Source organism: Rattus norvegicus, chromosome 11, assembly GCF_036323735.1.
Source record: "Rattus norvegicus strain BN/NHsdMcwi chromosome 11, GRCr8, whole genome shotgun sequence".
Taxonomy (NCBI): domain Eukaryota; kingdom Metazoa; phylum Chordata; class Mammalia; order Rodentia; family Muridae; genus Rattus; species Rattus norvegicus.
This window is the reverse complement of record NC_086029.1, coordinates 47,136,849-47,161,320: the sequence shown is the minus strand read 5'-3', so window position 1 is coordinate 47,161,320 and position 24,472 is coordinate 47,136,849. Positions and strand designations below refer to the sequence as shown.

At 46.0% G+C, this 24,472-nt stretch overlaps 2 protein-coding genes across 22 annotated transcripts in view; one reads left to right on the top strand and one right to left on the bottom strand.

Annotated features, from left to right (window-relative positions):
- Ttc3 (tetratricopeptide repeat domain 3) overlaps window positions 1-2,555 on the bottom strand; it is a 99,847-nt gene extending 97,292 nt beyond the window's left edge. For 6 of the 19 annotated variants that reach the window (XM_039088467.2, XM_039088461.2, XM_063270620.1 and 3 more), the window contains exon 1: window positions 2,311-2,533. In XM_039088467.2, the coding sequence (XP_038944395.1) occupies window positions 2,311-2,356 (46 nt within the window). In that variant the 5' untranslated portion in view covers window positions 2,357-2,533. Of the gene's footprint in view, window positions 1-12; window positions 148-2,310 lie in introns of all 19 variants that reach the window. The other 13 variants (XM_039088473.2, XM_063270621.1, XM_063270625.1 and 10 more) reach the window with 6 other exon arrangements.
- On the top strand, window positions 2,555-8,720 carry Pigp (phosphatidylinositol glycan anchor biosynthesis, class P). Of its 3 annotated transcripts, none has more exons than NM_001099758.2 (5): window positions 2,555-2,681; window positions 3,130-3,233; window positions 5,639-5,711; window positions 7,891-8,009; window positions 8,564-8,720. In NM_001099758.2, the coding sequence occupies exons 2-5, from the start codon at window positions 3,152-3,154 to the stop codon at window positions 8,686-8,688; spliced, it is 399 nt and encodes a 132-aa protein (NP_001093228.1). In that variant the 5' UTR covers window positions 2,555-2,681; window positions 3,130-3,151; the 3' UTR covers window positions 8,689-8,720. The 3 variants fall into 3 exon arrangements, with proteins under 3 accessions (NP_001093228.1, NP_001386191.1, XP_006248104.1); NM_001399262.1 differs by lacking the exon at window positions 2,555-2,681 and adding an exon at window positions 2,736-2,922; XM_006248042.5 differs by lacking the exon at window positions 2,555-2,681 and having other exon boundaries at window positions 3,032-3,233.
- The last annotated feature ends 15,752 nt before the right edge of the window (window positions 8,721-24,472 follow it).

The following is a 24,472-nucleotide window of genomic DNA, read 5'->3' as shown; positions in this document are numbered from 1 at the left end:
CAGGATAATCACCTCTGAACGTGAACATTTTCATTACTGGTTAGGCTGCTTCTTGATTCCACTGGTAGGCTTGTAAGTTAGTGTTCATTTGTTTGACTTCTCAGCTTGTAAATAAATACGTCACATATATTCTGAATATATCAAATACTTCATCGAGGAAAGGATTTAAAGAAAAACATCATACCTTTAAAATGCTTTTAATTCAATCAGTTCACTTGCTACGTGAGAGGTACATATAACATTACAAAGCAACATTAGATAACATAACTGTTCATTGCAATTACTGTTACGAGAACCAAATTCAGTAAAGACCGAACCAATCGCCTGGGAGAGATTAACCCATTTGCTGTCACATGGCTAGACAAAAGCCAGTGTAGTCTGTACGCAAATTTAGCAGTAAGCTGAAGTCATAAAGAAGACGGTCAGTAAAGAAAGGAGAAAAACAGTTTGTTAGCAAGCATGTGAGGAAATGGGTGTTCTCAATACCAGTGACCGTTAAAACTGGTACAACCACTTTGAGAGCTTCTATCATATCTGGTTAAGTGGAAGATGTACATATACTTCTACCCAGCAAAATTATGACTAAGGGTACTTCCTAGAGAAACTCCAAAAGTGTGCACACCAAACAGGTACAGAGGTATTTTTTGCAGGACTGTTTTAAAGAGTTAAGGCTATAAACAATTCCAAAGTCCATCAAAAGGAGTATAAATATAAATTACAGTATATTCATACAATGCAGTGCTATACCAACAGTTAAAATAATTCAAAGAAAGTACAAATATTCGATTTATTCATATATAAATCTCAAAATGTGATGCTGAGTGAAAAAGCAAGTTGCAAAGACACAATTTTATATCACTTTAGTTAAAAATCAATACTATATATTGTTTATATATTCACCATTATCAAGTTGTAAATTATGCACGGAAATGATACACACAAACCTGAACACAGTGGCTATCTCTAGGTAAGGAGGGGGTCAAACTCTCAGCATCTCCAAAATTTTTTTTTGTTTGTTTGTTTTGGAGAATCTGAAGTAAATTTGGCAAAAAAAAAAAAAAGAATAAATAATAAACAAAATGGCCTGGCTGATTAGGTCTACCTGTGTTTAATCTCTTAGGTAGTCCAGAAATTGAAAGAGAAAAAGGGAAAATTAGGCAACAATAAGGAAACTGAGCAAGAGAGAAGGAGAATCCGCAGCCCTTGAGCGCAAAGCACAAACCCTTGACAAGCACAGTAGTGACAACTGAATCCCTAGGGACGTCTTCCCATATAACGAACCCATTTTCCTTAAAGTAAAATACAAAATTCTTGATATAAGTGTTCTAACTAGAGCTGTGGTTGTGAGAAACTGCCCCAGAGAGAGCAGTAAAACCTGTATGATTTCAACCGTTTCCCTGAACCATCCTCATCCCCCGCCGGAATCCAGAGTTGTTTATGGCTGCTATAAAACACCCTGCAATAACCAGTGTTAGCCATCGCCTGGTGACAGGCATAAGCACATACTGTGGAAATAATCTACAAACTGAAGGATGTCTGGAAACTACAAGCTTCTGGAAAAGGCACCGTGCAGGGGTACCAGCACACCCTCGGCTTCATTTTGGTCCTTTGCGCCCCCCACGCCTGTCCCCTCCCCACTATGGGATGGCCGCCCAGGCCTTAATGACGTCGCCAGCACTGCTGAGCAGCAGCCCCTGCGCAGGCGTAGGACAAGGCTGCAGGTGGGTGGGGGCCAGCTCGGCGTCCCTCCCGGGTCCTCCCAGGAACGCGGGGAGGGGGAGGCGTGCACACACACAGAGCAGGGGCCTTACGCGCGCGCTCGCTCGCACAACCCCGCGCATGCCGCAGGCCCCCCGCGCGGCGCACCTTCGGGGACCCGCGAAGACGCGCGCGCGCGCCCGCCACTGCAGACAGCCGCAGCGGCGGGCGCGCGCGCTGAGGCGGAGGCGCGCACACTACAGGGAAGGGAGTGACAAAGGTGATGGGAGGAAAACCACCCTCAGAGGATGGGGACGCCCTCGCCGTCGCAGGGAAGGGCGACCACCGCAGGGAAGGGCGAGCATAGGAACAATGCGGGCGAGCCGCAGACCCCGAGGAGCGTCTCCGAGCGCTCCGGATGAGGCAGCCGACACACGGCTGGGGATGTCACCCGCGCGCCAGGCGATGCGCACCAAAAGCCCCCTCCTACCGTTACGGACGCACGAGGAACACCGGACAAAGGGAACACACCCACTGGGGCAAGGGCGGCCACACCCCCTCGGCGCGCGGGCGCTCGGCGAGACCCGCGGCGACGCGCACACCCACACTCACCACACACCCACGGAGGGAGGTGTGGAGCGCCCCGATGCCCAGGCATCTCGGCTGCGGCGGGATGCGCAGACGCTTCCGGGAGCCCCGCCGCGCGCAGGGTCTGCACTCACCCGGGCCCGCAGCCCGCGAGCCTCGGACGCGGGCTGCCGACGCCTCCGGCCCTCCACGTCAACCAGACCCGCAGAGCGAGCGCTGAGCCGCTCCTGAGGCGGGCGGGTCACGTGGCTTGGAGGCGCGCATGCGCAGTCGCCGCGCCGCCCCCCCCCCAGCTCGGCTGGGTGGGTGGTGAGACCGCGGTAGCCCCCGCTCTGCGGACGCCGTGCGCCTGCGCCAAGCGGCGGGGGCGCCTGGCAGCCCCTGCTTTTCCTCAGGTTTTTTTATTTTTTTCTTTCCGCCCCCAATGCGGGTGTCTGGGCCGCGCCTGCGCAATGGGCTGAGCGCCGAGGGGCTGAGGGTGGGGACGGGTGGGCGTTGGTGCTTGAAGGACTCTAGGTCCAGGGCTTTCGGTTTTCTTTGAACGTCACGTAGGCAGGGAGAGAGCCCTTCGTGAGCGGGCAGGACTCGGGACCTTGGTCCGGCCTGGGGCCCCTTCCTCGTCTCAGAGGGTCCGAGGTGCGCTTTTTCCCCGCAGCGCGCGCTCCCGCCTCCCCATCTGCAGGGGCGCGCGCACGCGAAGGGGCCCTTGTTTGGGGCGGGCGCGTGTGAGCATCCGCAGTGGCTATGTCCGCAGCAAGTGATGAGATTATGTAACAGACCAATGGTGAAGGGAGATGGGGGGGAGGAGGGATGTCTGACGACGACTGTGTTCCTTCTCCACAGATTGTCTAAAGCCACAGGGAAGATGGTGGAAAATTCACCGTCGCCATTGCCAGAAAGAGCGATTTATGGCTTTGTTCTTTTCCTAAGCTCTCAGTTTGGCTTCAGTAAGTACTGGAATGATGGATGGCTAGGGCCTTTAGTGGACCTTTAGTATTCGAGGACCGGGAAATAATGCATTTGTCCATAGAACGTACACATGTGACCTGTTGATTCTTTCTACTTTTAAGGAGTCCTGAAGGGTACCGTTTGTTTGCTCAGTTGATATATCCAGTATCAGGTTAAATCACCCAATATTTAGCACCAGGCTTGATGCTAATGTGAATAAAACCTGGTCCCAACCCTTGAGGTCATCGTCCTGTGGAGAAGAATAGTAAACCCACAGTTCAGAGAGCATGTTGAGTGCCCTGGGAGAGCCTTGGAAGGTTTAGAGACTATGGTTAGCTTCTTCCAGGGCACTCCCTGGTAATTATATCAGAATAAGTCAGGAAGGACCATGAGGAGAGTCCCTGAATGAAAACCAGTGAAGGTTTTTCAAAAAAAAAAAAAAAAAGTGAGGCGTTTATAGCTCCAAGGAAGCAAAACTGGAGCTGAAGAGTGAAGAGAATGGGCCAGAGAGGTCAGGTGTAACAGCATACCCTTAACATTGATCACCATAATGTTCCATTTTATAGATGAGGCCACTGAGGCTTCAAAACAAAACAAAACAAAACAAAAGGTCCCTCAAAAAGTTTGGAAGATATGAGGCAATCAAGTGGTAGAAAACTGAATGCCCACAATCCAACCTTCTGGGACTAGATAGAAATCAGAATGTATATGTGGAAGTGTCGTTCCCAACTCCTAAGTACAAAACCCTAGCTTAACCGTAGTGTAGTGGAATCGGTGGAATGAAGTAGCCACAACTGGGTTCAGTTATGGGCTCTCGTGCAATTATTGTTTGGTCTGAGAGCTTTTTGTTTTGCATGAAGTGAGCCTGTGAAGTAGGTGCTGCCTTGCTTCCTCAGTGTAAAGATGGGAATACTGGATTTCAGTGACTTGATCAAAGCCAAGAAGCAACGGGACTGGAATTAGAACAGGTGCACTGCAGGCTTCGCTGTACTAAGGACCTTCTCTGACTCGTGTATTAACTCGGGTGATTTATGAAAAGAGGCTGCTGAGTAGGTATTAGCTGCCGTTTATTTCTGTAAATTCCTACGCAAAGAGGATTTAAGGATTAGAGACTACAAACATGTTAGATACAACCAAAAACTAATGGAAGACTTTATTGAGCACTTACCATGTACCAGGCAGTGTTACAGGCCAGGGAAAGGCAAAGCAAGCCAAGCCTCGTCGTCTGCTTTCATTGAGCTTTCCACATAGTTGGAGAATACAGGTAAGGAAAACAAATCCAGGAAGCAAAACGGTGGGGAGGGAGGTTAAGGAGCAGGAAGAGCCCTCCCCATGTGCTGTGTGCTGTCTCTTAGTACCACTTACAACAGAGTAGGGGAAAGATCTCTTTTCCCATCGTTGTTCAGCACCAGAAGCATTTGGGAAAGCACAAACCCTCTCTTCAGGAGTGACTGTATCCCAGTCTTGACCTACAAAGCTGTAACACTTCATTCTTAACGGAAAAAAAACCATCACCGTTGATGTAGCTTGAAACCTGTCTTCACTTCCCTTGTACAAATGAGTCCTTTCTCATGTATAAAACAGACGTGTGTGCTTCAGGACTGTTTTGAAGATTAAACGAGTTAGTGCATGTAGAGACATTCAGGACCTATTGTTACTGCACGGAGACAGCAGGAAAGGAGCCCACAATGACAGGGTGTTGACAGAAAGAAGATTGTGTATAGACAGTCAAAACCAGAGAGGACAAGTTCCCCTTTAAGCCACTAAATGCAATTATATCTTCTCTGTGGAGAAATAGTGAACATGTAGAATGCAGAAGCAAACTGTTAGGTGCTGTGAAAAGAAGTTGCTAAGAAATAATATGTCACAGACTTTTTTATTAGTCATTTTATTCATTTACCTTTAAAATGATATCTCCCTGATTACCCCTCCACAATCCCCCCATTCCATTCCCCCTGTACCCCTCCCCTTTACCGCTATGAGGGTGCTTACCCACTCCTGCCTCACCACTCTAGCATCCCCCTTCGCTGGGGCATCAAGTCTCCACAGGACTAAGGGCCTCTCTTCCCATTGGTGCCTAACAAGGCCATCCTCTGCTACATATGCAGCTGGAGCCATGGGTCCCTCCATGTGTACTCTTTGAATGGTGGTTTAGTCCCTGGGACCTCTGGGTGGTATCCATAGGCTTTTTAAAGTGCAGTGTGAAAACCAAGACACTAAAAACTTTTAATAGAGTAATTATGGTAGGTATTACAAGAAAGGTACAAATAAGGCAGCCACTAGAGATCCTGGATTCTGAGAGTGCGAAGCTTTGGGGAGTGTTCTTGTCGTTTATGAACCTTACAGACTGGACCGTGCCGCTCTGACATGTCTTCTCTCTTCCCTTGCCCTCTCTACCCTGCAGTACTCTATCTTGTGTGGGCTTTCGTTCCCGAATCTTGGCTAAACTCCTTAGGCTTAACTTACTGGCCTCAAAAGTAAGTTGAATATTTGTTCAGTGGGGGTAAAACTGGTAACTGTTTTGAGGGGCAATACTCTTCTTTAAAACCCAAGCCTCAGATCATTACTCCTTTAAAATCCATGAGTATCTGTGTTGAAGTTGAACATTACTCTTATTTTTGTGCTGGGGAGTGGGAGGGTAATAGGGGTGTTCACATGTGTGTGGCCACATTATGTGCAGGTAAACATATTTGCATGTGCATGTAGTGCCTCAATGTTGATGTCAGGAGTCTTTCTTGATACTCTCCACCTTATGTGTGGAGGCAAGGTCTCAAAATTGAACCCAGAGTTCTATCTACAGCTAGTTCTAGACTAGCCAGCTTGCTCCAGAATTCCCTGTGCTAGACTTACAGCTGGTCTGCCACAAAAGCCCAGCTCATACCTGGGTCTGAGAATCCAGACTCAGGTCCTCACACTTGGGTGGCAAGGACTTTAACTGGTGAGCCATACCCCAACAGCAATTGACAGGTCTAAAGGTTATTAATATATCACTAACTGAAGGTGGTGGGGTAAACGTTTATCTCTGTTTCCTCCTAAAGTCATACTAAAATTATACCATTATTGAAAAATCTTTTAAAGGTATAAGCACACACATAGGAAAGCAGATAAGATATTAACAAAATTTTAGCACTTTGAGATAGAAGATTCTGGTATTTACATGTGGTAGATGGGGGAACCCAGCAAGAACATTTATGTCCTGGAATTCCAAAAATGACCCAGACCTCGGAAGCAGCAGCATCTCTTGGTAATGATAATTTTGCATTGGACAGGAAGTGTCTTTAAAATGCATTAGACCTGCTGACTCTCCTTCCATATTTTAAACCTGGAGATTGACCTTGCCTTCCCCTTAGAAGATAGTTCCATCCTGTGGAAAGTGTTGGGCAGAGTCTGTAGTCTGGAAGTTACAAGGGCTAACTGTAAAAACTGATAATAAACCATTATCTGCATAGCTGAGTAAGGCTCCCTCCCCTAGCTTCTTCCCTTCCCAGGCTTCACCCCTTCCCAGAGAAAGGTGGGAAATGCCTTTCTGAGGATGCTGACCAGGGTAAAAGGCAGCATCTACAATCCACCTTTCTGCCGTCTCTGCCCTTGTACATACCTTGCTTCCTGTCAACTTATCCCTTGGATCTTAAATATAAATACGCCATCATAAAGACCAGGCACTAAAAGAAAAGTCTGTCCCTAAATACAAAAGAGAAGAAGATACTAAAAGGAGTGGAGATAAATCTATCTGCAGAAGGGAAAAGTTCAATCTGAGATGAGAAAAGAATCCTGAATGGTATGCTGTCCAACCACTGAAAAGTTATAAGCACGGTTATTAAAATCTCATCTAGAAAGTTGATGGCTGAAACAGTGAAACAGAAAGCAGAGATGGAAAACAGAGGAATGTATAATGGTGCAAAAAACTATTAGAAGGCCTAGCAGGGAAAAAGGGTTGGGAGGAAGTGATTTAACAAAACCTGGCAAGATAGAACACTTAGTGAGCTTCACTGCATTGAGAGGGAAGCTGAGAGGCATATACGAATTTGATTCTGGAGCATTGATAGATTCTGGGAGAAGCAGTAGACAGAAACGTATAGTCTCAGACAAAACATAAGAAAACATAATATGGGGTTGGGGATTTAGCTCAGTGGTAGAGCACTTGCCTAGCAAGCGCAAGGCCCTGGGTTCAGTCCCCAGCTCCAAAAAAAAGAATTAAAAAAAAAAAAAAAGAAAGAAAGAAAACATAATACACTAAGGTTCCCAGTTGCAAATATTGCTGACATGATCAGTTGTTTTTAACTGCTGACATAATAAAAGGTCAGCATATGCAGAAAGTATGAGGAAGAAGTAAATACCTCACTTTCATATTAGGACATCTGGAGAAAATGTCTGAGGCCGATGAAAATCTTGATGTAGGCATGTTATATGGATGTGGGGATATAAATGCCAGAAGAAACAGCTCAGATATTGAAAGAACTCGTGTGGACAGAATAAAACTCTACGGCTGGGATAGCATGGCTGAGACACCTGTCTGCAGCTGTCCATTGACCCCCTTGTACGGGCTATCCATTACATGCGTCAGCTACTTTAATAATAATACAGATTATTAGCGTGTGTTTTGGGAATTAGGACTCCTTGACAAGTTTGTTAGCATGTATGAATTCTCTTGTGCAGGTACTGGGCAGTTGCGTTGCCTGTCTATCTCTTGATCACGGTTGTAATTGGTTACGTGCTCTTATTTGGAATCAACATGATGAGTACCTCTCCACTTGACTCCATCCATACGATCACAGGTAAGTTTACATGAAATAAAATTGTGAGGCATAGGGAGTGGGCCTCAGAAACACATTGTGAGAAAACATCTGCTACGTTAAACATGGCACGATGATTAATCTCGATCAGCAGCTCATAGGGATTTAGAGTCACCATGGAAACAAATACCGAGCACTCTAGGAGGCTTATCTAGATTTGGTTTATCGAGGTGGGAAGATACCTTAAATGTGGAGTGTACCATTCCATGGGTCGAGGTCTGAATGAAAAGGAAAAAATAAACTGAATATGAACATTTATCCCTGTCCGACTCCTAATGTACACATGGTGAGCACATGTGATCTGCCACCTCCTGCTCCTACTGACATCCCTCCCCTCCGAGGTGAACTGTCTCCATGTAACTAAGCCTTAGTTCGTTAGGGACGTCCTTACAGCATGAGAGATAGAGCTAATGATACCTCGTGGCTTGCCGTCCTCTGTACGTCAGCCTGCTGAGCAGTGTCATAGGTCTCAACGAACCACAGAAATTACAGAGACAATTGCTTGGGTCAGTGGAGCTTCTTTTCCTTTCTTGCAGATAACTATGCTAAAAACCAACAGAGGAAAAGCTACCAAGAGGACGCCATCCCAGCATTAAGAGACATTCCCATTAGTGAAGTCAACAGAATGTTCTTCCTAGACGCCAAAGAACTCAACACCTAAAACTGAGCTGTGAATAAACATCCTAAAACCAACCATTTGCAGTTGTGGGCTGAATGATTTTGAGCATAGTGATATCGACTGTCCTTTTAATAACCAATATAGACATGTAAAAACATGAAAATTGATTCCTTAGATTGAGTTCAATTGATATTGTAAATATTTTCAATTGAGTTTTTAGTTGACAATAAATAAAATAACATTATACTATAATCAACCTTGAATAGATCTATATGTGCACACATGCGTGTGTTCATGTGTGTGTGAATGCAGACATGCACAGTGTATATAGAAGTCAGAGGACAACTTACGTTGTCTCTCTTTAGGCACCCTTTGTTTGAAACAAGGTTTCTCATTGGCCTCCCTTCACCACTTACCCCAGGCTAGTTGACCACAAACTTCCAGGACTCTACCTGTCTGCCTCTTACCCCATCATTACTTTTATATGGGAGCTAGAGATCTGAATTCAGGTCCTCAGGCCTCTATAGAATATACTTGACCCACTAAGCCACCTCCCCAGCCTAACATAAAGCAGCCAAGAACAAATGTCTCCCAAGCCTTCTCACATGCAGCCAGAGTTGAAAATGATCATCTTGTCTGCTTATCCTTAGCTCAGCTGGTGGATCAGCAAGACTGTGCCTACTGCCTACAAAAGAGCAGGAACTAGTCAGAGCTGCCACTCAATACCCAGTGTTCCCTTGTCCTTTCAAGGACAGTGATAGGCCTGCAAGGTTTGGAGTAAAATCTAGGGCTCCCCTGCACATTAGTCTCAAAACCAGTTTTTCAATCTGTCTCTCAAAGGCATTGTCCTTATACCTAAGGGATTGTCCACGACCAGGGGTTTTCATGTTATGGGCTATATTTCTTTTAAGGGTTACAATAAACTTAGTGAACCTTCTCTTCTTCACCTTAAATATTCTCAGGACCTTCAAATATTTCGTACAAAGGGGGAGCTTCTAAAAAGCTTGTGTGATTTACATATTATTTTTATGAATAATGGTCATGAGGCAGTGAGATAGTTTGGTGGGTGAGGATAATTGCCAGCAAACCTACCAACCCGAGTCTGATCCCCAAGAGAGAACTCCCTCAAGTTGTCTTCTGACTTTTACACACGTGCAGTGGCCTGGGTACTCATGCACACACCAATAATAAGCCAAACTCTTCTTGGTTGTAAAGTTAATTTTGCCAATCATCACCTTTTTACCACGTGTCTGACCTCTTGCATACCCACACACTCATATGCGCATATTATATGTATATATATATGTATATAATGTGTATATATGCACAAACGCATGCAGCACATACATATATGGGCACAAACACACAAAAATTGTGTTAAACAATTTAACCCAAAACATTGACATAATAGGCCTATTCAAAGGCAATGAAATTTAAGACAAATTACTCTTATGAAAAATACCATATTTTCAAGCACAAAATTTGTGGCTCAAATAGAATCGTCTTCAAATTTTGCAAATCTCTTTAATGCCTGGATTATAGAAGAAACTGGATCTTGTGCCTGCCCCTTCAGTTAGTCTGTACATTAACACACCTTGAGAAGCTTCTGGAAAACATTACACACTCAGAGATTGAGCATGAATTAGTAATATCTTACTATTATTTTGAGAATAAGTCTGGTGTCCTAGACCCCCTGTGATATACTCTCTAGAGCACAGATCTCGAGAACCTCTGATGTTGGGAGAAGGGATGGGACTGGAGTAGAACACAATCTATCGGCATGCAGTGTGTCTGTTAGACCATATATTCTAGTGCAGCACCCCTCCTGGCCCCTTCACACTGTTTCACCCTCATACCCCAGGTACCAATGCCCCAAACAGCTCTGTGCAAGCCTTAAAACAGATCCATACAGGAGCCACTTGTTGCTCACCCTAGAAGGAATGGGTTAGCCTCTACAGATTTACCTAGAGCCCCAAATAGGTAGATAGGGGTAGATAAACACCCTCTCCCCCTAATCCCCTAGGACACAATTCTGTTGTGTTCCAGCAACTTCTCTGAAAGTCTGTGGGACTGAGTCACCGTTGCCATGGGGAACTGAGCCACTGTTGCCATGGCACCAGTGCTCACCAGGCCTGTGCTGGCTTCTCTTCCTGCTGCTTCTCTCCCTTTGCTACCCACTCCAATTTCCAATAGCCGCCTACACACTCTGTCAGAAGCCGGACCTTCAGCTTTGATGCTTTGTTTGTGAAGATTGTGCGTCAACTGCGGCTGAGATGTAGGATGTATATCCCTGCTGCGTGGCAGAATTCAAGAAAAGTATTTGAAAGCCAGACATGGTAGGTAGAGGCAGAAAGATCCCAAGGTCAAGGTCATGTTAAGCTACATAGTTTGAGATCAGCCTGGGTTTAATAAGAGTGAGAGGGACAGGTTTAAAAAAAAAAAAAACCTCAGCATTTTGCAGTCTGCTTAAATAACATAAACTACTCCAAACAAAAAAATGTCAATTTTAAGCATTTTACTCTAATGGTTAAAAGTTGTAGAAAGATTGAGATTAAAAGTCTAGATGTAAGATTGCCTAGCTGTAAGACAGCAGAATTTCAGTGGCTTGACATGACAGAAGTTTATTTTGCTGTGGTTTTTTTTTTTGTTTTGTTTTTTGGTTTTCTTTTTTTTTTTTTTTTTTTTTTTTTTTTGGTTCTTTTTTTCGGAGCTGGGGACCGAACCCAGGGCCTTGCGCTTCTTAGGCAAGCGCTCTACCACTGAGCTAAATCCCCAACCCCTGCTGTGTTTTTAAGAATCGTTCTGAGACAGTTACCGAATCTGATGCCCATGGATGAGAAGAGCAGATGTGTCCACATTATCTATGTGGCCCATGACCAAGGACCTCAATGCCTTAATAGCACACAAAGTTGTGAGCACCGACAATGTATGGAAATACATTTGAGGACCAGGAGAGTCAGGGATTCAGAGCAGTGGCCTTGCAGGAGCAAGTATACACATAGACCAATATTTATGTATAATATAATATATATAATGTATATGATAAGAGGGAAGCTACCATCAAGTCGTCAGTCCATGCTTGTCTTGAATCGGCAAATGTAGCATTCACAAACTTTGCTTTATGAGCCACAGTGACAGGTGACCTCTTGATCAGAGCCGGAAGGCACTAGCCAAAGCTTTACAAAGCCTTATTCAGATGCCACGTTAACCGTGTCATAGTCAACCAAAGTTGTCACTTTTGACAAAGCCGTCCACCTGTGTCAGGAATCTTGTTTACATGGGCCTACCATAGCTATGAGTCAGCCCACATCAACTGTTTCAGCTGTCCTAGGAGGCCCTTCCTCTCCCTGTGACATTGGTCTCCCTTCTAGCTGTTCTGTCAATGTTCCAAGAGTTGGCCCATCCTTAAAGAGACTCAGTCACTCAGCATCACGTGAAGGACATGAACACCTGCCAGCGAGGGAATTCCAGGGTCCACCTTGCAACGGATACCCCGGAGTTCCAAAAGATTTGTAAAGTTCAAGCTAAAATCAGTCCTTCTTCCTTCAACCTAGACATGAAGCTGAGGGTGTGGGCCAGCCATGCGCGCCGAGGAAACTGGAGGAGAACAGCTGACAGAGCAACAACTGTGCAGATCACTGGAAGGATCACAGGATCAGTGGCTACTATTTGTCACAAGACTGAGCTTCCGAAGGTTCTAGGCAACGTACCCACATCCCAACAGGGGTTTTACAAGTATACCCCGGTCCTAAGATGCGAGATAGATGTAGTGTCACTGTGTTCTGGTCACGACCCCCCTTCTCACTTTATTATGGTTCCCTATTGTCCCTTCATGGCAAAGATTCGGAATCATTTGTTGTGGGACCTCCCCCGACCCACCCTCCCCCGGCTCATGGGTGCTTGCTCTATCTGAGACCATAAGACAGTGCATATTTTCAGTGCATGGTGTTTGCTCTCCCTGCCTCTCTGCCTTTCCCACACTCATAGGGCCCAGTTGTCCACCTCTGCACTTTTCTCTAAGGGCACAGGCTCAGTGCTCACTGCCTGTAGGTGGCCAGCAGACCACCCTTAGTCAAGTCTCCCACATGGACACTTCACACCCACTCTCTCAGGCTCCGTCACTCCACCCAGTCTCAGGACCCAGGATTGCTGCTGGGGTCTAGAGGCCTCTGGCATCTCCATAATGTTCTCCACCTCCCTTTGACATAAGTTCCTCTTTTAAGTTTGGTACACCGCAGCCCAAGCTAGGGGCCACGTCCCTTGCAGGAGGGACCTCCGTTTCCTCTGGGCATGTGAAGGCGAGAGAAATAGTACACGGGACTGCTTCGAAGTGCCTGGGCACATCGGCTCGTGCCTGTATCCCAGCAGAGGCTGAGGCACAACTGTTATAAGTCTGAGGCTATGTGGGCTACAAAAGGAGTGCCAGTTCAGCCCAGACTGCAGACGAGCCTGTTTCAAAATGAAGATAGAGTGTGCCCTGTGTGAGCCCTCTTGTTTCTGCTCGCTGGCATGTGGATTTAATGGTGGAATCTAGATGCCTCCTCGTCATTAGGAAAAGAAGCCATGCAAGGACAGAGAGAAGAAAGGGCAAAGCCCAAAGGCTGCCAGCAATGTGGATAGCACAGAAATGGCTGCTCTGCTGCTTCAGCCACTGTTCTTTGGATTTTTCTAATTACAGACGAAGCTACGCTAACACGGTTCTCCTCATGATTCCACACACGAAGCCCGCAAACTTCCAGGAAGCCCTTAGAATTCTGTTCTCTGTTTTGAAGTGATCAAGAACTAGCTATGTAGGAAGACTTTCAAGTGAATGTTCCCAGGCCTATTAAGTCTGGAAGACCTTAGAGTCCTCAACAGCACCCTGGAGGCAAGAGGTGGGCTGGAGACCACACGCTGAGAGTGAGTGGGGCCTTCAGAACCAAAAGCCTGGGTGGGGATGGGCTCCAGACCGCCTTCCACCTGCTCAAGAGGTTGTTTCCTGAGGGGTCTCCACCCCAGCCCCTTCCAGACACCACTCGCAAATGCCCAATAGGCACGCCAGCTTGCACGAAAGCTGTCCTCTGCAGAAGAAACCTCGAGCCTGGGACTGTGATTCCAGGAATGGAGCAGAAAGATAGCGTCCTTATTCTTTGGTCGATCTATAGCAGAAAAAAAATTAGCAAAATGTCAGGACATGGCTCAACAAACACCATATGTCCTGCTTGTGATAATACAGGAAATAAAGAAGTGATACACGTTTTAATTTGTAAATTTGAATAGTAATATGGTGCCTAGTGCTTATTTCAGCTAGAAAATAAATGTGCACTAAAATGGCTGAATTTCAAGGAGCAATGGGAAGAGTGAGTCTGGCTTTCTCAGGCCCAAATTAAACAGCCAGTGCCCTGCTTCCCAACAATCTGACCTTTTGGAGGTTATTCTGCCTCTAAGTTTCAGTCTACAAAACAGCATTCTTCATACAGTCTTTTGGGAAAAAAGAAACACATGAGACGCTGAAAACCCTTCTTCCCCTCATGTACTGGCTGCTCTCAGGTGTCAACTGACACAAGCCACAGCCATCAGAGAGGAAGGAACCTCCATGAGATCCAGTTGTAAGGGGCCATCCCTGGGCTGGTGGTCCTGGATTCTATAAGAAAGCAGGCTGAGCAAGCCAGGGGAAGCAAGCCAGTAAACAGCACCCCTCCATGGCCTCTGCATCAGCTCCAGACTCTAGGTTCCTGTGCTGCTTGAGTTCCTGTCCTGACTTCCTCCAGTGATGAACTATGACCTGGAAGTATAAATCAAATAAACCTTTCCTCCAACTTGCTTTTTGATCATGCTGCTTCATCCACAGCAATAGAAACCCTAAATAAGACACCTCAGTTGGCTCATAAGTCAGAATGCTTGCCATGGTAGCCATGTTTGTCCTCATGGAGACCGCCCTGGACCTCATCCTCACCAACCCTCACCTGTCTGTCTCAGCTCCCTATGGCAGCAGCAGATGACTAACAGATCATCTCAGGTAATCAGTTGCTCTCAGCAGTAGGAGTTTCTTCTCTCACATTCCAGAAGCCAAGGGTGCAAGAGAGGTTCCTTAAAGACCAAGGCTGCCATTAAGGTTGGCACCCTACGGAGGCGTTAGGAAAACCATGCATTCCTTCTGGTGGCTGTCTTTCTATGGCTGCCTCAGGGGCCCCATGGTTCTCTTCCTGGCAGCATGAATCAAAAGTCCCTGACCTTTCTCCTCCCAGAGACACTTATGAATAGAGTTAGGGCTTTTCTATAATCCAGGCTGATATCTTCATGGTAATACTCAATCACATCCTTAAAGCACCTTGTTTTTCTTTTTATATGGTAACTGGGATGGTTAGTATTCATTGTCACCCTGATAAAATCTAGAATCACCTGGAAGATTGATTATCTTGGGGAGATGAGCCTTGGGACATATCTCATTGATTATCTTGGGTGCATTACTGTTGACTTGTCCACTGTGGGCAGCGCCATTCCCTGGCAAGAGGCCTGGGCTCTCTAAGGAGAAGGGTGCTGAGCAGTGTCAGCATTCATTGCTCTCTGATTATGAGTGCAACAAGGCAAAGCTGCCCCCAGCTCCAGCCACCTTCACCTGCCCACATTGAACTGTGGCTAAAACTAATCATTTCCCCCTGTAAGCTGCTTTTGTATTTAATAACAGTGGCAGGAAAAGAAACTCAGACAGCAGCACTTATAAACCCCAGAAATTAAAGTCTGATGTTTTTGAGGGCTGTTTCATTTTACTAAAATATTAATGTTTTACTAAATATTGGAGCACAATTTACAATTCATCTTTAAAAAAAAAAAGGCTGGCGATATACCTCAGTGGTGCAGTGTTCATCCACTAATCATAAGGCCCTGGGTTCAATCCTCCATGCAAAAATAAATAAATAAAATTAGGCCAACCTAGTCTACATTGCAAGTTCCAGGCCAGCCAGAACTACATAGTGAAGAAAGAGAGAAAGAAAGAAAGAAAGAAAGAAAGAAAGAGAGAGAGAGAGAGAGAGAGAGAGAGAAAGGAAGAAAGAAAGAAAGGAAGGAAGGAAGGAAGGAAGGAAGGAAGGAAGGAAGAAATTTATTTCCTCTAGACTAAGAATGAAGCCAGTGTGTTGAAGATGGCAGATTCTCCACAGCAGAGCCATAACACTGAATGCCTGACTCCTGGAAGCACCAACTGACATAGGTCAGGGGTGTTGTATAAGAAATAGAGATAGGTTGGGGATTTAGCTCAGTGGTAGAGCGCTTGCCTAGCAAGCGCAAGGCCCTGGGTTCGGTCCCCAGCTCCGAAAAAAAAAAGAAAAAGAAATAGAGATAGAAAGATAAAAGGAGACAGAAGAAAGGAAGGAAATAGGGAGGAAGCAAGTGAGGAGGAAAGGAGAGAGGGGAGGGAGCAGCAAGACTACTGTCCAAATCCATCCCTACTTTGTGCCTGTTATGTGCTATGCACAGAACACAGGGTCCCTCATGAATGTGGTTGTCTGTGCTATTCTCAGGGTCTCTCACATATGTGGTTGGTTGTGTGTTCTCAGGGTCCCTCATGGATGTGGTTGTCTGTGTTGTTCTCAGGGTTCCTCACATATGTGGTTGACTGTGTATTCTCAGGGTCCCTCACATATGTGGCTGTCTTCATTGTTCTCAGGTTGTTACTGTTTGCAGCTCTTGCCTAAATGCTGCAAAGAGAAAAAACTGGTAAAGGGTTCTTAAGAAGGGCCTGATGCTCTGGCCTCCTTTGAATCATAAGATGTCCTGCTTCACCTTCGGGGGCTGAGCCTTCTGTCTCTTCTGCCGAGAACAACCCTCCACCCACTTCCCCTCACCATTTCTTCCTTCAGACTTTGATTCCCCCAAGATGGCTTTCTCCTGTCTCCCATCCTGTGATCACATCCTTGCCTTCTGGGGGACATTTCTCACCACCGTCATTTCATGTTTGTTGCATGCATGCTCCACTAGGCCAGGGACACCGTCTCACCTGTCACCTCAGCTCCAAGGCCTGGCTCCACATGCAGGAGAACATGGGCAATGCCTGTGACGGAAGCAGTAGCCCAGTGGAGAGAGGCGAAGTGTATCTGTGGAGCCTCCCATCCAGAGTGTTAGCTGCTAGACCCTGGCTCTAAATAATAGCTACAGGGACAGACAGACAGACAGACACCATTTGCTTGCCTCAGCTCTGAAGCTCGACACTTCAGCTGCTCTTGTATACCTGTTTGCAATGGCTTAGCAAAGGGTCTGAGGAGAGAAACACATGGCCTGTCCAAAATCAGTGCGTGACGCAGGACGGTGCGATGCCACACCTGCAGACCGAACCTGGCTTTTTGTGTTCCCCATTCCGTACTCCTCAATCCCATCTCCTTAGATGGCTTAACTTGTGTCCAGCTTTGCCTCTCTCCTCCTGGGTTCAATTCCCATCATCCTCCCCTCCCCCAAATCCAGAAGTTCTGATAAATCACTTGTAATGAGGGATGAAGCCACTTCTACATTTTAAGGAGTGAATCATGGAAGGGCCTATTTTGGAAGAATCCCTGTAATACACTAGAATTACTAAAGAATGTCCCACTGACTTTCAAGTTTTGCTGACATCAGCAATTTCCCCCTTACTGAGGTTTATGAAGCCAGTCTGATGGCAACTCGGGGAGGATTCACCTCATCGCCACACCCGAAGATTAAATTTGCTGTGTGTGAAGGACAGATAAACTGCTAAGGGACAAAAGGCAATCAGAAAAAAATGGCAGGCACCCAAATTAAAGAACTGTCAGCCTAGCGCAGGTTGTGTGAGGGATCGATCTGTCGTTTCCCTTGTCTGTGGACCTAGTACAGCTATGGGAAAAGTACCTGACATGACCCAAGAGACAGACCAGCCCCACCATTTGCCTCATAAGTAAAATTTCCAGGCAATGACGCTGAGGTTGGCTTTTCCATCACTCCTCAGTGGTGACCTTTGTTTGACCTTGAGAATAACTCTACCTTTCCTGGCCAAAACACAGAGTGTGTGTCAAGACTGACTGACAGCCCATTCTCCAGTGTTATTCAGTGTGTGATCTAAGTTGATGATATCTTTGCCTTTTCAAATTTTATCTTACAAAAGAAATAACTTCCCCGAGCCATCCTGGACATTGGGCAGGACCACACACCAGGTACAGGTGTGTGAGGAGTTTGAAAGGTGACTTTTATCTGTTTTATTTTGGATTCTTTCCCCACTCCAACATTTATCTAAATGAATGCAGAGGAATAATCGAGCTGAACCTGTCCTCTGCTTGAGCCTACGAGACAGTCTACCTCCATGCATTTAGGTTCCTAGAAATGTGCCTTGCTGTCAGCCGAAGTTAATAAGTGGCACCAAAACAAACTGGACAGAGCCCTGCTTCCAGACCCCCTCCCTGGCACACCTGTTTGAGGATTAAAGATCTGAAGGTAAGGGAGTCAGATCAAATATCCAGCCCTTCAAAGAGAATGGCTTCCTTGAAGTGAAATCCCCAAACTTGCCCTCCTCTTCACCTCCTCAGTTCTTCCTTATCAGGCATCTTGTCACCACCGGATTAGTGGGAGTTACCTCAATGGAAGAAACCAGACTTTCCGTGTTGGGGCAATCACGATGATGACATGGACTGAGCAGCTATGATGATTGACAGGTAACAGCAGAATCAGTCAAGATGGTCTGTGGACAGACTGACTGTGGAAAATAAAACAAACTTGATTAGAAGTCTGTAAGATCTGGACAAAGGTTATTTTGTAATTATAGAGTTTTAAACATATGTATAAATCATGGACATAGAATAGGACTGGATTTTAATCGGATCGCATGGTCACCTGTCAATATCACTTACTTCTGAATATCAAATCGATACTTTAAGTTATAACAAATAACAAACACTGAAATCACCCTAAAATAGCCACTTTTGAGTTGTATGTATGGTTAACAAAGTGAAATGCCACATGATGACTACAACGTCATGTGACAGTGCAGTGTGATCATTTAACAATATAGAACAGGGCCTCTGTATCGATACATTGTAACTTTACAGGCCTCTGTATCGATACATTGTAACTTTACAGGCCTCTGTATCGATACATTGTAACTTTACAGGCCTCTGTATCGATACATTGTAACTTTTACAGGGCTCTGTATCGATACATTGTAACTTTACAGGCCTTTGTATCGATACATTGTAACTTTACAGACCTCTGTATCGATACATTGTAACTTGCAGTCCTCTGTATCGATACATTGTAACTTTACAGGCCTCTGTATCGATACATTGTAACTTTACAGACTTCTGTATCGATACATTGTAACTTTACAGTCCTCTGTATCGATGCATTGTAACTTTACAGACTTCTGTATTGATACATTGTAACTTAGTCCCTAAAGTCCTTACTAATATACCTAAACTGAGATGTTTATAAATATCATAAAATATGTTTATATTAAAACCTCTGTCCTTAGCTCTGACTCTATCCTTAGCAAAGACCTTTAGAAAGGTAACCAATATGTCTTTCAAATATTCTTCCCACCCCCTGCTGAGGAAGCGCTGGGAAGGTAGCCTCAATTGTAGGTTTTGTTCCATTAACATTTTTTTTCTTTTTTTTTTTTTCCGGGGCTGGGGATCGAACCCAGGACCTTGCACTTCCTAGGCAAGCGCTCTACCACTGAGCCAAATCCCCAACCCCCATTAACATTTTTTTGTTTTGATTGTTGTTGGTGGTGGTTGTTTTTGAATTCCCAAGTACTGTAGTCTCAGCACTTGGGAAGTTGAAGCAGGAGGATCATCAAGACAAGGTTTACAAAGTATGACTCTGTCTCAAAAACAAAAAAACAAACAAACAAACAAAAAGGTGGATCTCTAACTCCAGTCTCCAGCCTTGTCTACAAAGTAAGTTTCAGGATAGCCAGGGCTACAACAGAGAAAAGTTCTGGTGAAAGCTGCTTCTGCACACCCAGGAGGCAGAAACAAACTTACACACAAACTCAAACTCGTTTTTTACAACTCTCTTTACACAAAGCAATTCTTTGATGAGAATGGAAAGGTCTATGAATCTGGTTCAAATCCCCAGTGGGTCTGTGTCTCTTCTGAGAGATTCACAGCAGCTTCCTGTAGTTCGTGAAGGCGGTAAGCAGCTCTGACTGGCCTGGCACACGGAGATCTGACCATAGACATTTACATGCCGCCAAGTCCTCTGCAGTGCCCTGTTAAACTGCCTCCATCACATTTTCTTTCTTTCTTTCTTTTCTTTTTTTTTTTTTCTTTTTCTTTCGGAGCTGGGGACCGAACCCAAGGCCTTGCGCTTGCTAGGAAAGCGCTCTACCACTGAGCTAAATCCCCAACCCCTTCCATCACATTTTCAAACAGAGAAAACAGAGACCACACCTCCTCAACTATCCTGACTTCCTGTGCCTTGGGAGAGTTACCATGGAGATGCACAGTTCTGCATCACTGCCAAGAGCTCTCATGACTGCCTAGTGCACAGCCGGGTAATCAACTGCTAGAAAAAGCCAGTGCAAGCAGCTTTCCGATAACCTCTTAATTATTACCGCGGAGATTAGAAAGCTCCCTTTTCATCTTCGGCTCTTTCTGCATAGCCACACAGTCAGTGCCTTTAAGAAAATCCTTTTTTCCCCCCAGTGAAATTTCATCTTGACAACATTTTATCTCATTTGTTAAGTGTCCTGGAAGCCCAAAACCTGGCTGGCCTTGGGCTCTGGCTGGCTAAGATGTAATGCGGTTCCCTTTCTTTCATTTCTTCTAAGGTCAGGGCAGACCTGGTTTTGCTTGCATGTAGGGAGGCTGGAAGGAAGCAGGAAGCCATCAGATCTCTGTTGTGTTGGTCCCATTCATGTTTTGTGATTCTTCTTTCTTTCTTTGGTGCATCAAATTCAGGGGCGTGGCCCTGAGAGATGGTTGACCTACATCCTGAATCCCGGGTGTCTGGATCCCAGGTGGCTCCTCCTGCACCCCTGATGCTTGAGCTCCTAGTCTACATAGCCTCTCCCCTCACTGTGCAGCTCCAGTGTGTTGTACGACAGGGGAAGCTTCTCAGCAAAAGCTACTCCTTTTCCTCCCTCAGCTTATAATCCCTTCAGCTCCTCTCCCTCAGCCTCGCAGCATCAGCACCTGGCCAACCTCCACCTGCCTCCCTGTCTGTCCTCCCTGCAGTCCTCCTGCAGCAGCTGCTCGGTACCCATCTCATTCTGCAGATTCACCTCGCCTCAGGGCACTTGCACAGGGCTCTCCACTCACCTGTGAAGCTCTTCTGGCCTTTGCCGTGGCGAGGGCCTCATGCTTGGTATGCTGGTCACCATACATGGCTCGACTGCGACTCCCCTTGTTCTCCAGTCCATTGCTCATGGCACACACGCACTTACGGGTGTAGTGCAGACCATCTCTTCTCACCGGTGGGTGTGCGTGGGGAGCCTTGTTGGAGTCTTTCAAAATTTGCGATATTTTGCTGCTCTGTGTTTATGTAAAGTAATGAATAATGAATTCCTAGAAAAAAATTAAAAAAAAAATAAATAATAGGAACCAGTTATTTTATTTTCCTGAACTCTGCAAACATGAAACTCTCTGTCAAAATGTTGTGGAAAGTTTTGAACATGCACCTTCCACTCTGTTTATCATAGCCTGGTAATGCCTGGGCTGGGGCCTGGCCTCAACCATTGGCGTTGGAGGCCTTGTTTACTCTTCCAGATACATAGAAGTCTTATGGGGTGAGGGGGGTCCCCTATCTTAATCATATGCTGTATCTCAGGTCTGGCATGGACAAGGTTTGTGTTTTTTCAATGGTCTGAGTATGTGTGTGTGTTCGTGCATGCATTTACTATGGTATGGGGGCTGTCTTAGAGTCCCCATTGCTGTGAACAGACACCATGACCAGGAGACTCATATAAAGTACAACATTTAATTGGGGCTGGTTTACAGGTTCTGAGGTTCAGTCCATTATCATCAAGGTGGGAGCATGGCAGCGTGCAGGCAGGCATGGTGCAGGAGGAGCTGAGGGTTCTATATCTTATTCCGAAAGCAAACAAAAGACGGACTTCTAGGCAGCTAGGAGGAGTGTCTCAAAGCCCATCCCCACAGTAACACACTTCCTCCAACAAGGCTGCATCTCCTTCATTCATTCACACACACACACACACACACACACACACACACACACACACACACGAGAGAGAGAGGGGGGAGTTCTTTTCAAGGCCCATTTTCAGCTGATCTGTGGGAATATATGCATCATTCTGGAGGTCAAGACAGTTAGACGTTGGCAATCTCAGGCTCCACGTTTTGTATCCGGATCCAGGACAGAAGGCAGTTTCAACTAAGGACATAAACTTCTTCCTTCTTCAGCCCTAAGTGTAGAATAGAGCCATTCCCAGAAGTCAGGGAGGAAATGGCAGCTCTTCAGGGAGAAAGCCAGCTGCCTGCTGTGTGCAGAGGGGCTGGGCAGAGCAAGGGCGTTGGGTGATCTCTGGCGGAAGTCCTGGGGCGGGCTTTTCAGACGTGCTGCATGCCACACCAAGCCCTGGCTTGCCAAGTGTCCTGATGGACTCATCCCATTCTCAGGGAAGTCATGCACCGGAGGGCCTCCCCCTTACCTCCCCTATGACTCACGTGTGTACAGATGGCTGCACACATCGGCACGGAGTTCAGTACAGACCTTGGTCTATAACGTGTACAACAGAATGAAAATTTATGGTGGCTTAGCTCAAAATTAGTCAGGACTGAAGTTTTTGTACAGAGCATTGCAGGGTTTTTGTTTTTAAGATTTATTTATTTATTTTGTGAGTACACTGTCGCCGTCTTCAGACACACCAGAAGAGGGCATGGTTCCCATTCCAGATGTTTGTGAGCCACCATGTGGTTGCTGGGAATTGAACTCAGGACCTCTGGAAGAGCAGTCAGTGCTCTTAACCGTTGAGCCATCTCTCTAGCCCCAGGACAATCACTTTGTATCTGCTTTCTGGCTCCCACTGCTGTTGGGATGTCATGGGTCTACTGCTCTAGTTGGACGTGGGAGAATGGAGAGTAAATATGAGGCATACTAAAGTCTCATGCACTAGCCAACTTATTCAGAGCATCAGACAGTTTGTACTCTGAGGGTTAAGAGTGGCCCGAGTAAAGCATACAATCACAGGAATGAGCCACACGAGGCAAAAGCACGTCCTTCCACAGAGGCATATAAACAAATGCTAGTAGCTGGGTATAGTGAACAGCCTAAGGTAAATTCACTCCTGTCCGCTACCCTGGGAGGAGCACATTCCAAGAACAACTATGGTTTTGAAGAAAGGAGAGTCATGAGACTTTGGTTTCATGGCGTTTCCTCAGAGTTACTCGGAGTCCATTCTTTGGACCTCATTCTTTGACCATATTCCTGACAAAGCGGCAGAGCACAGAGTGGTGACTCGGCCCATCTTTGGGAAAATGTTTTTCACTGGTGGCATTCCCGTTTTCTTCATCTGCAGTCCTTTCTCAGCTACATGGCTGCAGGGTCCCCACTCCCCAGCCTACCTCGGGGCAGTGCTGCCTCTCCTGTGCCACAAACAGAGCCCATGAGCTCAGATGCTGGCTCCCTGATGTTTTTCATTAGAGTTCAAATACCCAAATTTGAACTTCAGTTCCTTGCCTGTCCGAGGGGAAGCCACAGCGCTATGTGCATTATGAGATGAACAAAAGGTACGAGCCAGTACCCAGGGCAGAGTGAACACCGAAAAGCTTGTATGTAACTGTGTCACCATTGTCACTGAGGACACTCAGGGACACACAGAGAGCAACCCAGGGCAGGAAGGCGGCTGGGCATCGGAGATGGGAAGGACCCAAGAACAACTAACAGAACTCTTTTTTTGGGGGGGGGGAGCTGAGGACCAAACCCAGGGCCTTGCGCTTGCACCACTGGGCTAAATCCCCAACCCCTACTAACAGAACTCTTAGTGATGATTTTTGTCTTCTGACCACGTCGTCTAGGTTTGCAACCTTCAGCGGATTGTCCAGTCCACCCCGCCAAAGGGATGTCTGCATCTATAGCTCTGCTGCTCATACGGTAGGCTCAACCATTTTCCTGGCTTGGCTTTCCCTCTGAGCTAAGCGATAGTTCCCACAGAAGGGCTGATAGAGCATGTGCCGCAGACAATACCTGCCGTGGGACAAACAAGACCACAAATGGAACGGACTCTTCACGGCCCGCATCTGTATCACGGCTGAATCCCTGGTTTTTTTCTAGACAAGTTGCCAGTGGTCCACCACAGCTGGACCGTCACGGTCGGCCTCAGGCAATAACAGCACTGTTTTGATGAATGCAGAACATTGCTCCTTTTTTTTTGTCTATTAAATAGAATGTATTTGAATGAAGAGGGTGTGCTCTAAGTGAGCACCAGATCAAGGGTTGATTAAAAACAGCCTTAATGGGTTGGGGATTTAGCTCAGTGGTAGAGCACTTGCCTAGCAAGCGCAAGGCCCTGGGTTCGGTCCCCAGCTCTGAAAAAAAAAAAACAAACAAAAACAAACAAACAAACAAAAAACAAAAAAACAGCAGTAACAAAAGCAAAACAACAGGAAAACAAAAATCAAACAAAAATTACCTATAATTCTAGCATGTAAAAAGCTGAGGTTGGAGGATTACAGTTCGTAAAACTAGCTTAAGCGTTTTAGAGCAGGTTCCAGATCAGCTTTCGCTGCACAGATAAATCTTGTCTTAAAATAAAAAAAAAAAATAAAAGAAAAAATAAAAGAAAATGAAAACGGGTAAGAGCTAGTGCTAACCTCCGGGCTCTGGAACTGAGCTGTTTTGAAGGCTTGAAACTCAGACCTCGGTGCTGCTAGCAGGTGGTTGACCCTAA